The 16,444-nt window shown below is 43.2% G+C and overlaps 3 protein-coding genes across 14 annotated transcripts in view; 2 read left to right on the top strand and 1 right to left on the bottom strand.

Annotated features, from left to right (window-relative positions):
• The window catches only part of nav1b (neuron navigator 1b), a 58,719-nt gene extending 57,737 nt beyond the window's left edge, over positions 1-982 (bottom strand). For 3 of the 11 annotated variants that reach the window (XM_047582389.1, XM_047582392.1, XM_047582395.1), the window contains exon 1: positions 404-979. The gene's annotated coding sequence lies outside the window, so the exon portion shown is untranslated. Of the gene's footprint in view, positions 1-403 lie in introns of all 11 variants that reach the window. The other 8 variants (XM_047582393.1, XM_047582394.1, XM_047582397.1 and 5 more) reach the window with 7 other exon arrangements.
• Positions 983-5,592: 4,610 nt separating this feature from the next.
• On the top strand, positions 5,593-9,401 carry csrp1b (cysteine and glycine-rich protein 1b). 2 transcript variants are annotated; one of them, XM_047583940.1, is made up of 6 exons: positions 5,593-5,831; positions 6,755-6,864; positions 7,270-7,438; positions 7,549-7,678; positions 7,923-8,016; positions 8,831-9,401. In XM_047583940.1, exons 1-6 carry the CDS (start codon positions 5,608-5,610, stop codon positions 8,905-8,907), a joined length of 804 nt encoding a protein of 267 aa, XP_047439896.1. In that variant the 5' UTR covers positions 5,593-5,607; the 3' UTR covers positions 8,908-9,401. The 2 variants fall into 2 exon arrangements, with proteins under 2 accessions (XP_047439896.1, XP_047439895.1); XM_047583939.1 differs by having other exon boundaries at positions 5,727-5,831; positions 6,734-6,864.
• Positions 9,402-12,742: 3,341 nt separating this feature from the next.
• On the top strand, positions 12,743-16,440 carry tnni1b (troponin I type 1b (skeletal, slow)). Its single transcript, XM_047583941.1, has 8 exons — positions 12,743-13,147; positions 14,354-14,387; positions 14,553-14,559; positions 14,663-14,704; positions 14,790-14,921; positions 15,031-15,120; positions 15,222-15,398; positions 16,162-16,440. The coding sequence occupies exons 2-8, from the start codon at positions 14,374-14,376 to the stop codon at positions 16,264-16,266; spliced, it is 567 nt and encodes a 188-aa protein (XP_047439897.1). The 5' UTR covers positions 12,743-13,147; positions 14,354-14,373; the 3' UTR covers positions 16,267-16,440.
• Positions 16,441-16,444: the final 4 nt, after the last annotated feature.

The following is a 16,444-nucleotide window of genomic DNA, read 5'->3' as shown; positions in this document are numbered from 1 at the left end:
AGAGGACGCCCGAGTCATAAATGGGTGAGTCAGCAGTACATCCCAGGCAATTACTGAGCATGTGACTCCCCAGGATGTTAATTGTTCTGCCTGGGACCGCAAAGTCTTTGCAGGAATTAGTTCAGCAGCCTGAAGGTTTCCCTCAGGTCTCCTTCTCCTCCTGGGGCAATTCAAACGATTGAAATATCTCTTTTAGAAAGACTGCAAAGTCTCTCCGCGCATGATACAAACACTACAGCGGAGTGCACTTGTTGTAGAGGAGTCATTTGACTGAGATGTTTTGCGCACCAAGGTCATGCAAATGGAAAGTTGACATCAATAAAATGATTTTAAAATCAGTTAAATCAATTAAAAAAAATAAATAAACTACTTTGTTTCCTACTGAATATGGATGCAAACTTACCTGAAAATGATTCTGACAAAACTTGGTGCCTGGATGGAAGCTCAAATCATTAGGACACTGAGTGCATCATCTGGGTGTCCATCAGTCCATCCCCACTCTACTGTCCCATAAGCAAATTCCCTGATGGGACACTAAGCAGCAGCCTCCAGCTTCGAAGCATCTCTGCCTCCGTCCAGCGTCTGGATCAAAGTGGGACTGCTCTCCTCCCGCTTGCATAACAACACTCTCGACAGATCCTCTGCTGCAGTTCGCTGCCTGTGGACCAGACTACTTAGCCGGCATGCGCTCTCTCTGCCTCGCAAATGGATCTGGCACCGCTCCAGTCGTAGCCGCTCTGAACAAAAGTGCTCAGCTAAAATTGAGCCATATACCTCGTGAAACGCTCATAAAGCTGCCTCACTTCTGTCCTCCTCCTAGTCTCCGGCGCCCAGTCTCTGTCACTGCCTAGCTTGTGCGGCTTACGTACGCATCTTTTTCCGCCTGCCGCTCACTGTCCTGAGTCACAGCCAGAACCAGCGAACTGGACTAATTTGAATTGTCACTGCATGTTTGTAGCTGGCCGCCTTCGGGGGCACGGGCTCCCTCAGCACGACTCTTTAGGTGGAATCTGGGCCAAAGGAAGTCAACTCAGAGGTGTCAGCTGAGAGGGGGAAAAAATAATGAATGACAAGAGCAATGATGTGGTGGCGGCAAGGGGTTTACACACTTCACCCGTATAATCTTTGAGGTACAGATTACAAACTGTGACTGAGGCAGCCTCCCCCACGTCTGACTGTGGCGAGGACAATCCTTGCAAAATGACTCACACGATTTAACTTAAAAGCAAGAATATGTGCAGGCAAAGGACGTGTGGTGGGTGACCAAATTTAGGGAGCGCTGGGAGCAATGAAACAACACACACACACTGGTGTGAGGACCTCTGAATGGCACGATTCGGGGAGGAGGGGTGTGTTACATTTCTGCAGATTAGTGCAAATTGCCTCCCCTTGAAGTTAAATCGCACGGCAGGACGGCAAAACTTCGCGAGGAGAGATTACAGGAGAAGGCAGTTTGGAAACTAGAGCCCTGCTTCCTCTGCGTTTAGTCGCAGTCAGGAGATAAGTGAGGATTAGAGTCAGATATGAGAGCTGGCTGGATACAGAAACGCTGAAAAACGCGCCAACGCATTTGCCATCCGTCCTTGAGAGATACAAACCGATGTCTGCATTATTAGATCCCTCACATGGGGAGGAACGTAATCACAGCTTAATTAACGGCGGCCAGATAAAGAATCAGGTTCACAGGCAGGTACAAACAGCTCCAGTGAATAGCAAATGATAGCAAAGTCCTTCATCCTTCACCCCGCTATCGCAGCTTATTAAATGTGCACTTCACAGTCGGATGCCTGCACGTTCTGCTTCAGTTAATAAACCTTGTCACCTTGCGCGTCAGTGCAGCTAACGGCAATCAGCACACGCCAAGAGACGGCAAGAGAGAGAAGGGTGTGTCTCAACATCACTAATATAATCTCTGGCCGTATGTGACCTCTACTGACTAATTTGTAAAACTGCATCCTTTCCCACTTGCCTTTACGGCCGCGGCGCTTGCCGCAGAGCAGGAGTCAGCAGAGAGAGAGAGGGAGCGCGTTGAATACAGAGTCAGAAACGGAGACAGCGGTGACATCCTGCCAGGATCCCTCCCCTCTCAACACAATTATCTCATTTCCCCCCCTTGAAATGCATCCGATGATTTTGCTGAATGAATGGGGGTTGTGTTATCCTAATCCATACTAATGGCTTGAATGGAATATTACAAACACTTTTGGCCACTTGTGTTTAAGCAGGGGGCCTTTGGAGCTTAGAACGGACGCACGACAAGAGCTTAAAAAGTTACATTCAGAGGGATTTGGACTTGATTAGTAGCGTCCAATAAACTGGTCAAAGAAAAGGTGAGAATGACTAAAAGCAAAGGTTGACATACTTTGTTGTGTGTTCTGTTAATATCGTTTATGACAAAGATTAATACTAAAATATTCACATTAAATTACTCCTTATGATTTTATCAATTCTCAAAATAGGAGCTAAATTTCTTGATAAATCAGTTTTGCTGCAAAGTTAAAAACACTCGTCTAGAATCTGAAATATTGATTATAATATGGATTATTTTGGCATTAATCACACACACACACACACACACCAACACTAAACCTCACTGTGCACAAAGCCAAACACAATCAACTCAAAACGCATCCTCAGTGTGGAGTCCGCTCACCTCTTTCACCTCTTCCAGCTCTTCCTTCTCACCTGACAACTTGGCAAAGCTTCAGTGGAAGCCGTTGCCAAGAGGAAGACACGGGGAGGAGTCCTGGCTTCGAGGCAGGTCGGCGTAAAAGCCGGATCCCTCCACGGGGCTCCAGCGAGCAATCGCCACCCCTCTGCTCGCTGATGGGTGGATGGACCACAGCCCGGCCCCGTCCCTGACTCTTATCCTCTCCTCTTCCACTGGATTAATCCATCGAGCCTCTGTCAATCCACTCCACCCTCCCTCCCGCCTCCCTCCCCGTTAGGGGGTATAATCACATGTACACATGATGCACAACTAGCCAGGGCGGATGTCCACTGAGCAGAGACAGAGGGCTAGTGTTGGGCGATCACTGGCTATAAATAGGGTTCTTCAGTTCGTCATTGTCTCTTCCTATGATGATGAAGAGCCCTGAGGGCTTGTAGAGAGGGAAGGAGGAGAAACAAGCAGCATCCCTCTCTTCTTTCTTCTTTTACATTCATCCATTCATCGACTATAATCTCTCCCTATCAGTTTCAACTTTATTGGTCCTCCTCTTTTGTAGGGCATCTCTGAAGCAAGAGCTAACATTTATTTTTCTCTCCATTTGTTTTTTTGCTGAATGGCAAAGCAAAACTAAAACAAAACTCTAAAACACAAGAGATATAACTTGGGTCTAATATGTAATGAGAGCCAGGATGTTTTTTATCTGGTAGAACGTGTAGCTTAAAAAGGGAAAGGATGGAAAGGTCACGTGAGATGTTTGTAATAGAGTGTGATAGACGGCGAATGCCTTCCTCCACAACTGTTGAATGTCACAAGATCGCCATCAAAATGTCAGCCGCGCTCTTAATATAGTCGTCGTTTTTGGTGTTGCTCTTTGCAGCACCGCGTGAATTTCTAAAAGCACTGGACATGCGTTTACACGAGTAAATGTGCTGATAAAATGTATCTGTGAATCAAGTCAGAAAAAATGACTTTAGATCAGGGATCTTCAACGTTTTTCAGGCCAAGGATCCCAAACTGATGGAGAGATTAAGTAGGGACCCCCTACCTACTATATGTGTTCTATATTAAACTTGGCCGAGTTCTATTTATAAATATACATTATCATTCTGCATTCAATATTAAACTATTCCAATAATGCACAGGTTAATATTCATTTTTTATTTCAAACGTGCAACAGTAGGGTGGCCTGATACTGCAGCATGCCTCTGGGATTGCAGCTGGGGACTGAATAGGCTCTCTGCAAATTGTGGGGAACCTGACAGAGTCAGTGTGTAATATACGGCCTTGTGAATGGCTCAGCAGCGATGGGGGCGGGGCCTTCTGTGTACAGGAGTCTTTGATTTTTCACTGTGCGAAACAGTGCACTGTTGAGACAGCTCCTGTATCTGAGGTGCTGACTGAAAAATAATGTCTTTCATGCCTCCATTCATCCTTTTACTATGTTGGCTTCCTGTTAGTGTGTATTTAAAGAAATTTTGCAACCACCCCTGCAGTACGTCTGCGTACCCTCTAGTGGTCACGGCCAGAAATAAGGAGAGAGAATAATATTTAAAAGGTTAAACACATACATACATATATGTAAATGTGCAATATTTTATTCGATTTGCCGTTCCAGAAATATACAGATTTTATTTACCGCAATATGTCGTACTGCTCTATTTTCATTATTTAGGCCTACTTTAATTTATTTATTTAGTTATTTATTCTCTTTTAAAAGCCTTTTGGGAAGATGGTATTAAAGACTAGAAACTAATTTGCACACAAATTCCCTTTAGCGTCAACCTCAAGTAAATCAAATACCTAAAACAAGTAATTTGTTTGCTGTAAAGATGCAAATTTGAATCAAGTAATTGATTAATTAAGATGTCAGAAAATTAATTTGCGGCAGTTCTACAAGTGGCTGCTAAAAGGGTTAGCTTTGGTAAAAGATTTGCTGCTTTTCTCAAACACACGACAGGAAAATACACACAGTGGTCAAATGACAAGACATTTATTTATCGATATAAAAAAAATGAAAATCAAAAATCAAAAGTATAATAAAATATGTAATAAAGTATTAGTGTCAGCCCTATAGGAAGCGGGACATCTTTTTGTAAAGTAAATAAGGTGACACTTCAGACCATTTCCCTTACATAAATCAAATACAAAATGGTCTTAAAGTAGCGCTGAGCATCATATGCTGTATCACAATAAATTCCTATTTGAGAATGTTCTGACTCATCACTAAAAGATTTAACCCCAAACAGAGAAGAGACGCTATATGCCACATATTTAAATAACATACACTTGAGAAGTTGCAGATATCAACAACTAGTTCAGACACAAGAAAAATATGTGTCAAGTAAACACGACCACGACCGACCTCTGAGTCACACGGTTTAATTAAGGCCACAACCAGTTCTTTAGAGACGGCCCATGTCTTTAGTAAAAACACCTTGTAAGGCAAGAGTGTTTCCTCTTAGAATGGGAAGATTTATAGACGGCCTCTTTATACCACCGCAGCGCATTTTCCTCCTCTATTTATGGTGGTTGGACAAAGGGAATGCAATCCTTCAGCACACAAAGCCACACAGCGGCTTGATGAGGACATGCTGTACATGAGGACATCTGCACTGCAGGAAATATAAGGATGTGGTGAGAGCAGATATCACGGTCACAATCACTGCCCAGTAAACTAAGACAGTAACCTAACTTAATCCCAATGTGTTTCAATTGAGAAAAAAAAAGACAGTAAAAAAACAGAGTTCATTGAAAAAAGATGGAGAAAACTAGGTAAAAATAAATAAATAAATCTTACATTTACTGTTTAAGCATTGAAAATCAGTTACATCGTGTTGCCACTTGGGGTCAGTAGTTGGTAGAAATACCTCACAGGGTTAAAGTCCATCTGTTACTTTCAAGACCTATTTGTCTTTTACCAAAGGATTTTTAAACACATGCCAACTCCCTCATCAGTGAGATCTTTCACCATCACTCGGTCTCTCCTCCTCCTCCTCTGCTTCTTCCTCCCCGTGCGTCTCCATGTCCTGACTCCTCCCTCAGATCAGCCTGGTGTCCACTCAGCCTCCCTCAGCTTCACTTCATCAGACAAGTGTCTCTTCTCAGCTCAAGTTGTCTCATCGCGTCACCGAGAGAGGAGCAGCCTTTCACCTCGTCACAGGTAAGAGTCCAGTTGAATTTCAACAGCCAACAGAATTTCAACCAAGAGTCTCTACTGTCTTTGAGTTCTACACAAACAGAAATGACTGAAATTGAGAATCCAGGGTGAGGAAATTAAGACAACAATAATGCCGTGGAAAAGTTGTTTTTGATCAGGAGTGACTGGTTAGCATGCGGTCAAGAGAGCTATTTTTAAAGTTGGAAAATATCCTGTTATTGTCTCAGGCAGGAGAAGTTTATCCTGGAAACGCTTTTCTTGAGCATCAGCCGGAAAATCATCAGAGAGGAAATAACTGCTCCTATCTCCAAGCAAACGTAACCACACACAGTGGTACAAACCAGGCTGAAGGGATTAGGGCCTCGTTTCATTTCTCATTACCACAAGTTTGTGAACAATGTTCAGAAAGCTCGTCAGATCTGCCTCACAGTCGGCTGGTGGTGCTGAGGTCGGGGTTGTTAACGTGCGATTGCAAAACGAAATGAAGAGAATTTCCTGTTTATACAGAGCGATCTAGTGGATTATTGCCACAGCCCGAAGCTGATGCGTCTCAGACATTACATGGCGCGGTTTAAATTAAAATATTTGCAATTTATATAACTTAGAACGGATATCAAAGGGGTGTATATACAGAGTCCAACATCATTTTAGTCGGGCAAGTCAGTTTGATGCTATCCGGGCCGTGTCACCAGGTCATTTGCATTTTACAATAAGGTCTGAACGGTCATTTAGATATGCTCGTGAGCCAGCAGGCTCAGTATATCAGAGCAAACTGGTGCTTCTCCTTTTATAGTTATTGTTGCAACAAGCCTCGAGTGCAGCAGATGGCCCCTGTCTGCGGACACACACACACACCGATCCGAGCATCATATATACAGTGAATGAAATGAAATGTACGCAAGCAGCTCTCTCCCGTGTGTTCGCAGAATGCCTTTCGGAGGGGGAAACCTGTGCGGCTGCTGCCACAAACCTGTCTACTTTGCCGAGGAAGTGCAGTGTGAGGGGAAGAGCTGGCACAAATCCTGCTTTCTGTGCAGTAAGTATCAAAGTCCTCAGGTTTCTCCACCGACTCCTTGAACTTATACGAAGTGCCAGGGAGGAATGCAGAGCATTTTGGCACCAGGGCAGGAAAGTGAGCATCCACAAGTTTTCGCTCAGACATCTCGGCCCTTATTAGGATCCAGTGGAAACATGTGACAGAGGCTTGGTCTTCCTTATATGGCAGAGGAAGATACACACGCACAGAAAAGTATTTATCTGCGCTGGTGACTAAGTGCACTGTTACGACATGTCTTTGAAATGTCATGGGTAGTTTGATGTCAACGTCACAGTTAACCATCTGTTTAAAAAAAAAAAAAATGGACTGTTAGTGAAAGATAAACATGTTTGGTTCTCAGGAGATGTTTAAGAACTTTTCCTCTTCCTTCATCTTTGTTGCAAGTGGTGTGTAAGAAGAACTTGGACAGCACAACTGTAGCCGTTCATGTGGACGAGATCTACTGCAAATCATGCTATGGCAAGAAATACGGGCCCAAGGGCTACGGCTTTGGAGGTGGAGCCGGCACGCTGAGCATGGACACGGGAGAGGGACTTGGGATCAGGCCTGAAGTGTGAGCATCACAGTACTCGGCATCTGATATATTTTTGTTTTACATATTCTTTCACCCCCCTCTGTCAATTTTATCTTCAAGCAATAACAAAAATAAACTTTTCTTGACAGACAAGGGCCGCATCGCCCTACAAATAACCCCAACGCCTCCAGGTTTGCCCAGAAAGCAGGAGGCTCAGATTCGTGTCCTCGATGTGGGAATACGGTGTACGCAGCCGAGAAGGTCATCGGGGGAGGCAATGTAAGAAAAACGAACACCGCTGTCGCTTAATGAAAATACCACTGCACCTTTAAAATTGTATGTTTTAGTCTGTATTGTCACTGTGCGTAAAACACATGCTGCTGACCTCTTGGGTCCAGGTCATCCTTGTGAAAGAGATCCTGATCTCAATGGTTTCTTTTTTTTTTTCCCCCATAACGTACGCTTTTTATGAAGAATAAAACTGGATCGGTATCTTTTGTAATTCTTTTTCCTTTCCCATCAGTCGTGGCACAAGGGCTGCTTTCGTTGTGCCAAGTGCGGCAAAGGACTGGAGTCCACAACCGTCGCTGATAGAGACGGGGAGATCTACTGTAAAGGTCAGTGTACATAAACTGGTACTGAAATAACTAGTGGTTGGACAGAAAATCTGATAACAAAACGCTCCCTTGTTTAGATTAGTATGTTTTGCGATGTGCAGGATTACACAAGTCATATATTTCAAAACTCGCTGGTTGTGCCGGGTGGAAACATCTGTCCTAAATTACTTCAGACACAGGCTCGGTGGATAAGCAACCTGTGACCTTTCGCTATATTTATTATGAACACTCTGTATTTACCTTTAGAGCTAAATATAATTAACCAGACTGGTATGTTTTGGAAGATATTCATTTATCACAAATAAGCAAATAGTGTTTTGTTCAATTATTAAAATGAATGTTTGCCTCACATTACATGGTTTGGCCACTAGAGAGCAGTGAAGTACATTTTCTGTCTCAATTATTAAACAGTTAAAATGCAAATACTGATCTGTGTCAGGTTACAAATTCAAACACTGGCACACGTCTGTATTCTTTATATTTCAATCAGTTCTAACTCAAGATGCTCTGATGCCGTGAATAAAGGCAATCAAAAACCAAACAAACAAAAAAAAGCCACAATAAGGCTTCAGTCTTTGTTGGGGTTTAAGAACCACAGCTCTTTAATAAGTAGCTTCTGTTCTCAAGAAAAAAAAGGGGACAGATGTAATTGGAGAACTGACTCAAAACGTGGAGATGTTCCCTCAGTATTTCATGTCAGCTAAAAGGGTGAGGAGATGCATCCAAGTTTTGCATTTGACTTTGGAAAAGTTGAGAGTCGAGACTTATAGCCTACGTTCATTCAACTCTAACTCTGGTCTAATTCCACTGACAGCGTGCTATGCAAAGAACTTTGGGCCCAAGGGCTTTGGCTTCGGTCAAGGCGCAGGAGCTCTGGCTTATTCCCAGTGAAGCCTGAGGCCACAGCCCACCTGAGATTGACATCTAGAGCGCGCCGATATCATATCTCCCCGGCACTGCTGAGTTGACAACCAGCTTATTTGTCTCACTCGCCCCTTCACTCCAGCTACAGGCAATGAGAAATGACAGAAGCACACATCATGCACCAAGCAGATTCTGCTTTTACTCCATGATGCATTGGAGTGTGCGTACGCTAAACATTTACTGACACCGCAATTAAACTCTTTGTAAGGACGAGCACAAAAAAAAAAAAAAAAAAAACTGGCTTGGAAATGAAACACCGATTGAAATAAAAACAGAATTTGGCGAGTGCAGAGTTTGCGTCTGTGAACACGAACAACGCAACTTCTAAATGTTACAAACCAAAATCGTGCTCCAGGAGCCGCCAACACAAGTCCTTCCTTACCGCCTTAAACTTCCAACGTATGTACATATTGTCTACTTTTTCTGCTCGAACACAAAATAAATATAATGCAAACAGCAAACAATGGTCTTCCTCATTCTTGTGACGCCAGCTGTTGTTTTTCTTTCCGTGGTTCTGATCTGATGAAATCGGCGCGTTTGTGTGGCCTTAGGCGTGCTTGTTCCTTGTCGTCTCCGTCAAACTGAGGGGGAAATGTGCTGTGTGGTGAACAACGGAGTTGCAGTGTTCGGGTCCCGTCGCTGGCTGCGCCGAGGAGCTGGCACGCTGGCCAGAAGTGACGAGCATCTGTGGTGGAAGGGGGGGGGGGGGGGGGGGGGCAGCTGTTTGTTTGGACACCAAGCAGAACATGTGTGAGGGGGGCAAAGCGAGAGGAAAAGCCCAAACAGAAACCCATGCAAATGTGAAATGATCACATCTACATGTCTGGCAACAAGTGTGAAAACACTACCTCACTGAAGCACCAGAGGTCAGGAAAGAGCATTACCAAGTAATGCTGCATCAGTCTGTATAATTTTTTCCCCAAACTGTATATCAGCTTTGTAAGTCACCACCACCCAAAAAAAAAAAAAAAAAATAGCATGCACAAAAATATAATTACATCACCTCTACTCAGGCTGGGTATCGTTTAAAAAATGTTGATACCAGTACCCTTAAAACAATACCGACACCAATTGAGTATGTAACACTACTCACTACCCACTACTACAGTAGGTTTGATACTTTTTTCAACTTCATTTGATATTAATCATGTGAAAAGAAAGCTATCGGTTGCGTAAATATCACCACTCGTCCCCATTCAAAAGATTTTTTACACGAGTACATTTTGAAAGTGCTCAAATATTTATTGAATAACTGTACAAACATGTACAACAAAGTATTATTTGGATTGTTTTGTGTTAACACACAAAGGGTGAGTACTGTTAAACTAGTATTAACCTAATATAGTAGTAACCATTTATACATTACCTGAAGTTATCAGCAGTTGCGCCGTGTCCTGTTGAAATGACGACGACGCTGGTGTCGTAGAAGCCGGCTTCTTAAACACAGTGCAATTCTCCACCCTGAAGTTTGTTCCATGCTTGATGAGGTGCTTCATCATGTTGCAAGTATTCCCCATATCCCCGAAATGATCTTGCCGCATTGTAAGCATCTATTTGTACCCGGCACCACAGGCGTGTGTAGTATACGTTTTGCTGCTGACATCTCGGAAAGCTGACTGGGCAACGGCTTCCCGCTTTACCGCCATACAAACCATTGTTGTTGCGGTGGTAGTTGAATCATACAGCGCACTGAATCGAAGAACGCTTGCAATGATTGGCTGTGAGCAAAACCATAGAAAGTCATTTTTTTCCTTGATCTAGGTACAAAAAGAAGCGATTGCAGCTATCGACAGGCGCAGTTTCAATACTACTTGGTGTTATCTTGCTTCGGTCGATACCTGAAAGGTATCAAGTACCGATACCCAGCCCTAGCCTCTACACATGTGTAGCCACAAATTACACAGATGCATGAGGTACAATACATTCAAGCTCTAATGCAGGACGTACCCATTACTTTGGTACTTTTGTTGGTTACGAGTGTTAGGGGGCCCCGTTTGTAAAAAGCATCACATTGAAGATTTAAGTATTTAACTATGCAACGATTACAGTCCCTCTTTGCTGCAGTGGAGTGTGGGGTTATGTTTCTCCATTCTTGCTTTACCAACAACAAAAAAAAAAAAAAAAAAGAACAGTAGGTCTGTCTGCTTTAAAATCAGCTGCAACTGTTAGCATTTCTCACTAGCTTATGACCCACGTTACTAATCAAGCAGCAGCATTCCTTCCTAGGAACGTTTATGTCCACAATAGAGGCCGGAATATGAGGAGTTCACACTGAAGCAACCACAGCCAAACTCAACCTTTACAGTTTTTCTAGGTTTATTAGCTGCAGCCTACGTTGTTCAGCGGACGAAAGTGGTGACAAGAAATTAGCATGCCTCCATCTGCCCGTCCAGTACCTCAAAATGTACTAAATTTCCGCATGAACCTAAACGTGTCACCGTCACCGCTGTAAACTGCGAATGTGCTGTGCAAGCATGAAACTTCACAGGATTAAAACGCCGTTTCGTTCCAACGCGCGATTATAAAACCAATCAATTATAAAACCTGCGCAAATTTGTTTTCACAGCTCCTTCCTTGAACAACACACACGTTACAGGAGAGGGTCTCATCTGGACTCGTCTGCGCTGTAAACCACTTTATAATCCCTTGGCATCTGCGTGTATGAGTCAGTGTGCAGTTTTCCGGAGACAGCGCGACCAACACACACGGAGCACTTCGCTAATCCTCCTTCCATATATACCGTGGAATTATAATCAGCTGCCATGAGTCAGAAACCTGGATCCCATTGTTATAAATCAAATCCTGACTCAGCGAGAGGGGAAACAACTTTAACAGTGCAAAACATTATGAGACTCACGAGATGACAAATCTGCAGACTCATTTGACTACAGAGGCACTGCAAGCAGAATTTGAAGGGTAGCATCTCAATTTTAAGCGCAGACAATGCAGTTCATCTAGAAAGTGCAATAAATAGCATGGTTGGAGGCCCAGCAGGTCATAATGTCACTGCACCTCTCACAAAGCTCATGAGACAGCTCGCTAGTTATCCCACTCCTGCAAATACCACAAGCTCCTGCCAGCCACCGTCTATCCCTCTGCCTGCTGCTCACAGGTTATCCTTCAGAAAGCATTGGCGTCATATGTGGAAACTGAATGTGTTCTGGTCACATGGCAACAAACCGGTGATCTGTCAAAACTACACTTCTGATCGTGCAGATGTCTACACACTGCATGTCTGTGTCTGTGTGTTGGAGGGGAGGGGAGGGAAGGGATTGTGTCGAGATCAAAGCTGCAGCATTGGCGCAAAAAGCGTTGCTAATAATACGAGCAACTGCCAAACTGGCCGTCTAAATCTGTGTCACTGCTGCACAAACTGAAGACTGAATCTGCAACACAAACACAACCCAGACAAACGTGATTAATTAAGGACTTGCTGTCCTCGCATGCGTGGGACCAGGGCAGTTAGAGCTGTGTTCACACAGACACACGCATGCATCTGTATTTACCTTTGGATTTGCACACACAAAGAGTGGCAGCATCACATGGTGCTGCAATTTGTCTATGTTTAGTTGTGGGGCCTTAGCCAAATGCACACTGGAAACTGCATTCCTGCCTTAAAACCACAGCTTAGCATTGTCTGCAGCTATTATCCTAATCAGGCCAAGGGGGCCCTGTAGTCTCAGCGGTGGGTGGTTGGGTGGGTGGGGCATTTCTCCAACATTTATCTCAGTAGCCAGAAAGAAATCACAGAAAATCATCTACAGTAATCAGACTGTTGGCTGCTTTACATTTGGGGGGAAAAGGGAGCGGAACCACAACACAACAACCATCTGTTACAATTAAAAAAGAAAAAAAGAAAAAAAAAAAAAGACTACTGAAAAGACTGAACATTGTTGAGGTGAAAGTCGAAGAGGATGCCGTTTATCCCGTCTTGGCATGCGGACAGGTTCACACACATCATCATAAGAGGACAGGACAGCAGTGTGATCTGTCAGCACAAACACTAGCACCTCAGTCAGTGTTATCCTAAGACCTCCCTCCTCTCGCCACACGCGTGTGTGTCTGTGTTCATGTGTGCCTTTTTCCATTTAAGTCTCCTTGTGATAGAGAGGAGGGACAAAGGGGACCAAGAGATAAATACTCTAGTACGTTCCTCTCGCCATCACTTTGTCAGCCTGCATCCACAGCATCAACACAGAATCAAAAGGTAAGGTCGTGCATCGTTGACACGCTGAATGCTAGCTATTCTCCACAGTCAGTCTTCAGCTGACGGCTGCTTTATACTTTGGATTTTAACATTTGGACTTGGTTTTCGATTCTCAAAACACTGGCAAACCATCTCACCATCATTGCTTTGAGGCTTGCAGCTAACAACTACTTTACATATTGATTCATCTAGACATCGTTTAATATTTGATTGGAAATAGTGTAATGTAGACGAAGTGTATTGTAAAAACAAATTTACATGCACTGACAGAAGATTAAGAAAAATGGATGCCAACAGTGACACCTGAGTAGCTAGAGGCAGCACATTTCTAGGCAAAAACTAAAAATATTAAGGCATTATTCAGTCGCCGTAATGGTAAATTAACTGGTCAGTCATTCTCTAAATCAAGATTAAAATACATGATTGACACATGGCGAAAATTGATAGAATCCTCTCTCTTTACACTTTGATTAAAATTTATCCGTCTATCAAGATTTTAAATCCCACTAATATCATTTTTTTTTTATCTTTTTTTTTCAAAAAAGATAAACAAGTATTGCCTGGAGTCAAGGAAAAGTGAAATATTGCCACCTCACATAAATAAATATCAGCTAATCCTCGACTCATCCCTAAACCAACTGATCATTTCACGTCACATAGCCTACATTGTCATTAGTCTTCTCCCTCTCCTTAAACAGAAAAGGTTTAGGTTGTGAGAGAATTAGGGTGCTGGTCTCTATTTGTGTCTTCATCCAGCAGAAAAGTGGGGGTGAAGGCAGGAAATGTTATCTGTTTGGAATAGCAGCTCTTGCATGCTTTTCCTTGTCTGCCATCACTCTGCTTTTTGGCAGGAGAGTGCGCTATCAGCGCTGGGAGGCGACTTGATGATTGTGTCCAGCAGGCCCAGTCACTACCATGTAACAGTGACTGATAAACGCGAACAAAACAAAACACATGAACATCGACCCCAACCATTTCCTCGAAAACAAATAGTTTTCTAGGAAAAGTCCTTGATTACAGGCCTTAAAGGATCTATACCTGAGTGTACATTTCCAGTCTTGTAATCCTATACAGTTGACTGCAGTGGAATGAATGTATAGTGCGACTAAAATGGAAACTATAGCTAAGACCCAGTGGGGCTCTAGACCCTAGTGGTCCCCACTGTCAAGCACTTCAGAGGCAAAAGGTTTTATTTTTGTCTTCCAGGGGGAATTGAAATAGCCAAGATGCCTGAGAAAGCGTAAGTGTATTGTATTTCTATTGTTGTTTCCATTTTCTAAATGAGCGTATAAGTTTTAAAAGGAGGATAACAGCTGCGATAAGTTACAGTTTAATACAGTTCTTGATAGCGATAACTTAACTCTACATTTAACTTTGTGTCCTCTGTCTCCCTTTCTATCCACAGACTGGAGGTAAGATTTCATTGACTACAAAACCCTATTACTTTTAAGACAGGTCCTCGCATCAGAATTACAGCAGACTAATAAAAGTGTTACACTGTGGTGCTTTTCGCAGAGGAAATCTAAAATCTCAGCCTCACGCAAGCTCATGCTGAAGGTGAGTTATCTGCACCATTTGCACCGACAGCATTTTCGGTCAGACAGACAGTAAATCAAATACTTTAATTTACTTGGTGCGTCAGAGCTTGATGGTTGCAAAGGCCAAGGAGGAGCTGGAGCAGGAAATGGAAGAAAAGGAGGAGCAGAAAGAAAAGTACCTGGAGGAGAAAGCTCCTCCATTACAGACCAGTGGCATGTCCTTAGCAGAGCTGCAGGTACTTCATACATTTACCACCATACTGTTCATACGGACACACCATGACTATCTATTTTTACTAAAACTGTACGAACTAATATTACCTTCAACTTCTCTTTTCTGTGCAGACATTATGTGAAGAGCTGCATGCCAAAATAGATGTGGTGGACGAGGAGCGGTATGATATTGAAGCCAAAGTCTTGCACAACACCAGAGAGGTAAGACGAAAGGAATACGAAAACAACCAACAGCACAGCAGACGGACTTATGCAAAATAAACTAAAAGCCTTCACAATCTTCCTTTCTACTTGCCCCACAGATCAAAGACCTGAACATCAAGGTGCTGGACTTGCGAGGGAAGTTCAAGAGGCCCAACCTGAGAAGGGTGAGGGTCTCAGCAGACGCCATCCTGCGCTCTCTGCTGGGCTCCAAGCACAAGGTCTCTTTGGATTTGCGAGCGAACCTCAAGTCGGTCAAGAAGGAGGACACAGAAAAGGTGGGCTCAAGGTTGAAGCTGCATTTGGGAGATGATTCAGGCCATAAACAATAATTTCTCCACAGTGTACACAAGTTGCAGCTGTGAAAGAGAAGTCTTATATATTTTTACATTAAAGCCTATAGAGCCTTTCATGGCCTACGCCAATGTGACGTCACGGTGTTAGCTGGAGGCAGAACAGAGGGAAGCTTGAAGCTAACACTGTCTCTTTCAACCATGAAAATGTCGCCTTGCTGTATTTTTTGGTGCTATAACCAGAAAATTTAAAAACACTAACTTGAGGTTTTATCACATATGAGCCACTGCCAGTCATAGACAACTTTGGTTTGGCTTTGGCAAGTAAAAGAAAGGATCAGAGTGAGACAATTGCGCACACTTCATATGAGGTCAGATTAATTTGTAATGCATAATCAGTTTGAGCCTGGAAAATGTTATGGGTTAGACTAAATCATGACTGAGTGTGAGTGTATTAGTATGTTCTCCAAAAAATATGTTTTCTTGACCATTCTTGCCAAAACAGTGAAATACGCTAACCACCCTTTGCAGGCTATAGTGACCCCACCCCCAAAAAAACATCACACTGTTTACAAACTGTGAAGGGGTCTGCACTGAGAATAAAGAGACTGATTGATGATCAAATGTTGCATCTTGAGTGCTCAGAATAGAGAAATCAAATATATGGAAGAAATAAATGTCCCTGAACTTGTCGTGACTTTGAAGGTAAAGTAGATTCCCTTCAATATGACTTCTGTGTACTCTGCAGGAGAAGACCGTGGAGGTGAGTGACTGGAGGAAGAATGTGGAGGCCATGTCCGGCATGGAGGGCCGCAAGAAGATGTTTGATGCAGCAAAAGGCCCCACTCAGTGAACTAGTACTTAGGGAACGGCTGACTTTCATTTTATTGCAAACACTTTTACTCCAAAGACAGCTGAACATGGCACACAAACCTAGATCAACATCAACACTCACACAGAATATCTAGGCATTTTATATTTTCTCTATAGTTTTGTTTTATCGCTGAAATAAACTAAATATCAACAATCCT

Source organism: Mugil cephalus, chromosome 4 (assembly GCF_022458985.1).
Source record: "Mugil cephalus isolate CIBA_MC_2020 chromosome 4, CIBA_Mcephalus_1.1, whole genome shotgun sequence".
Taxonomy (NCBI): Eukaryota; Metazoa; Chordata; class Actinopteri; order Mugiliformes; family Mugilidae; genus Mugil; species Mugil cephalus.
The sequence above is the reverse complement of the archived record's forward strand: the minus strand, read 5'-3'. Positions and strand labels throughout refer to the sequence as shown.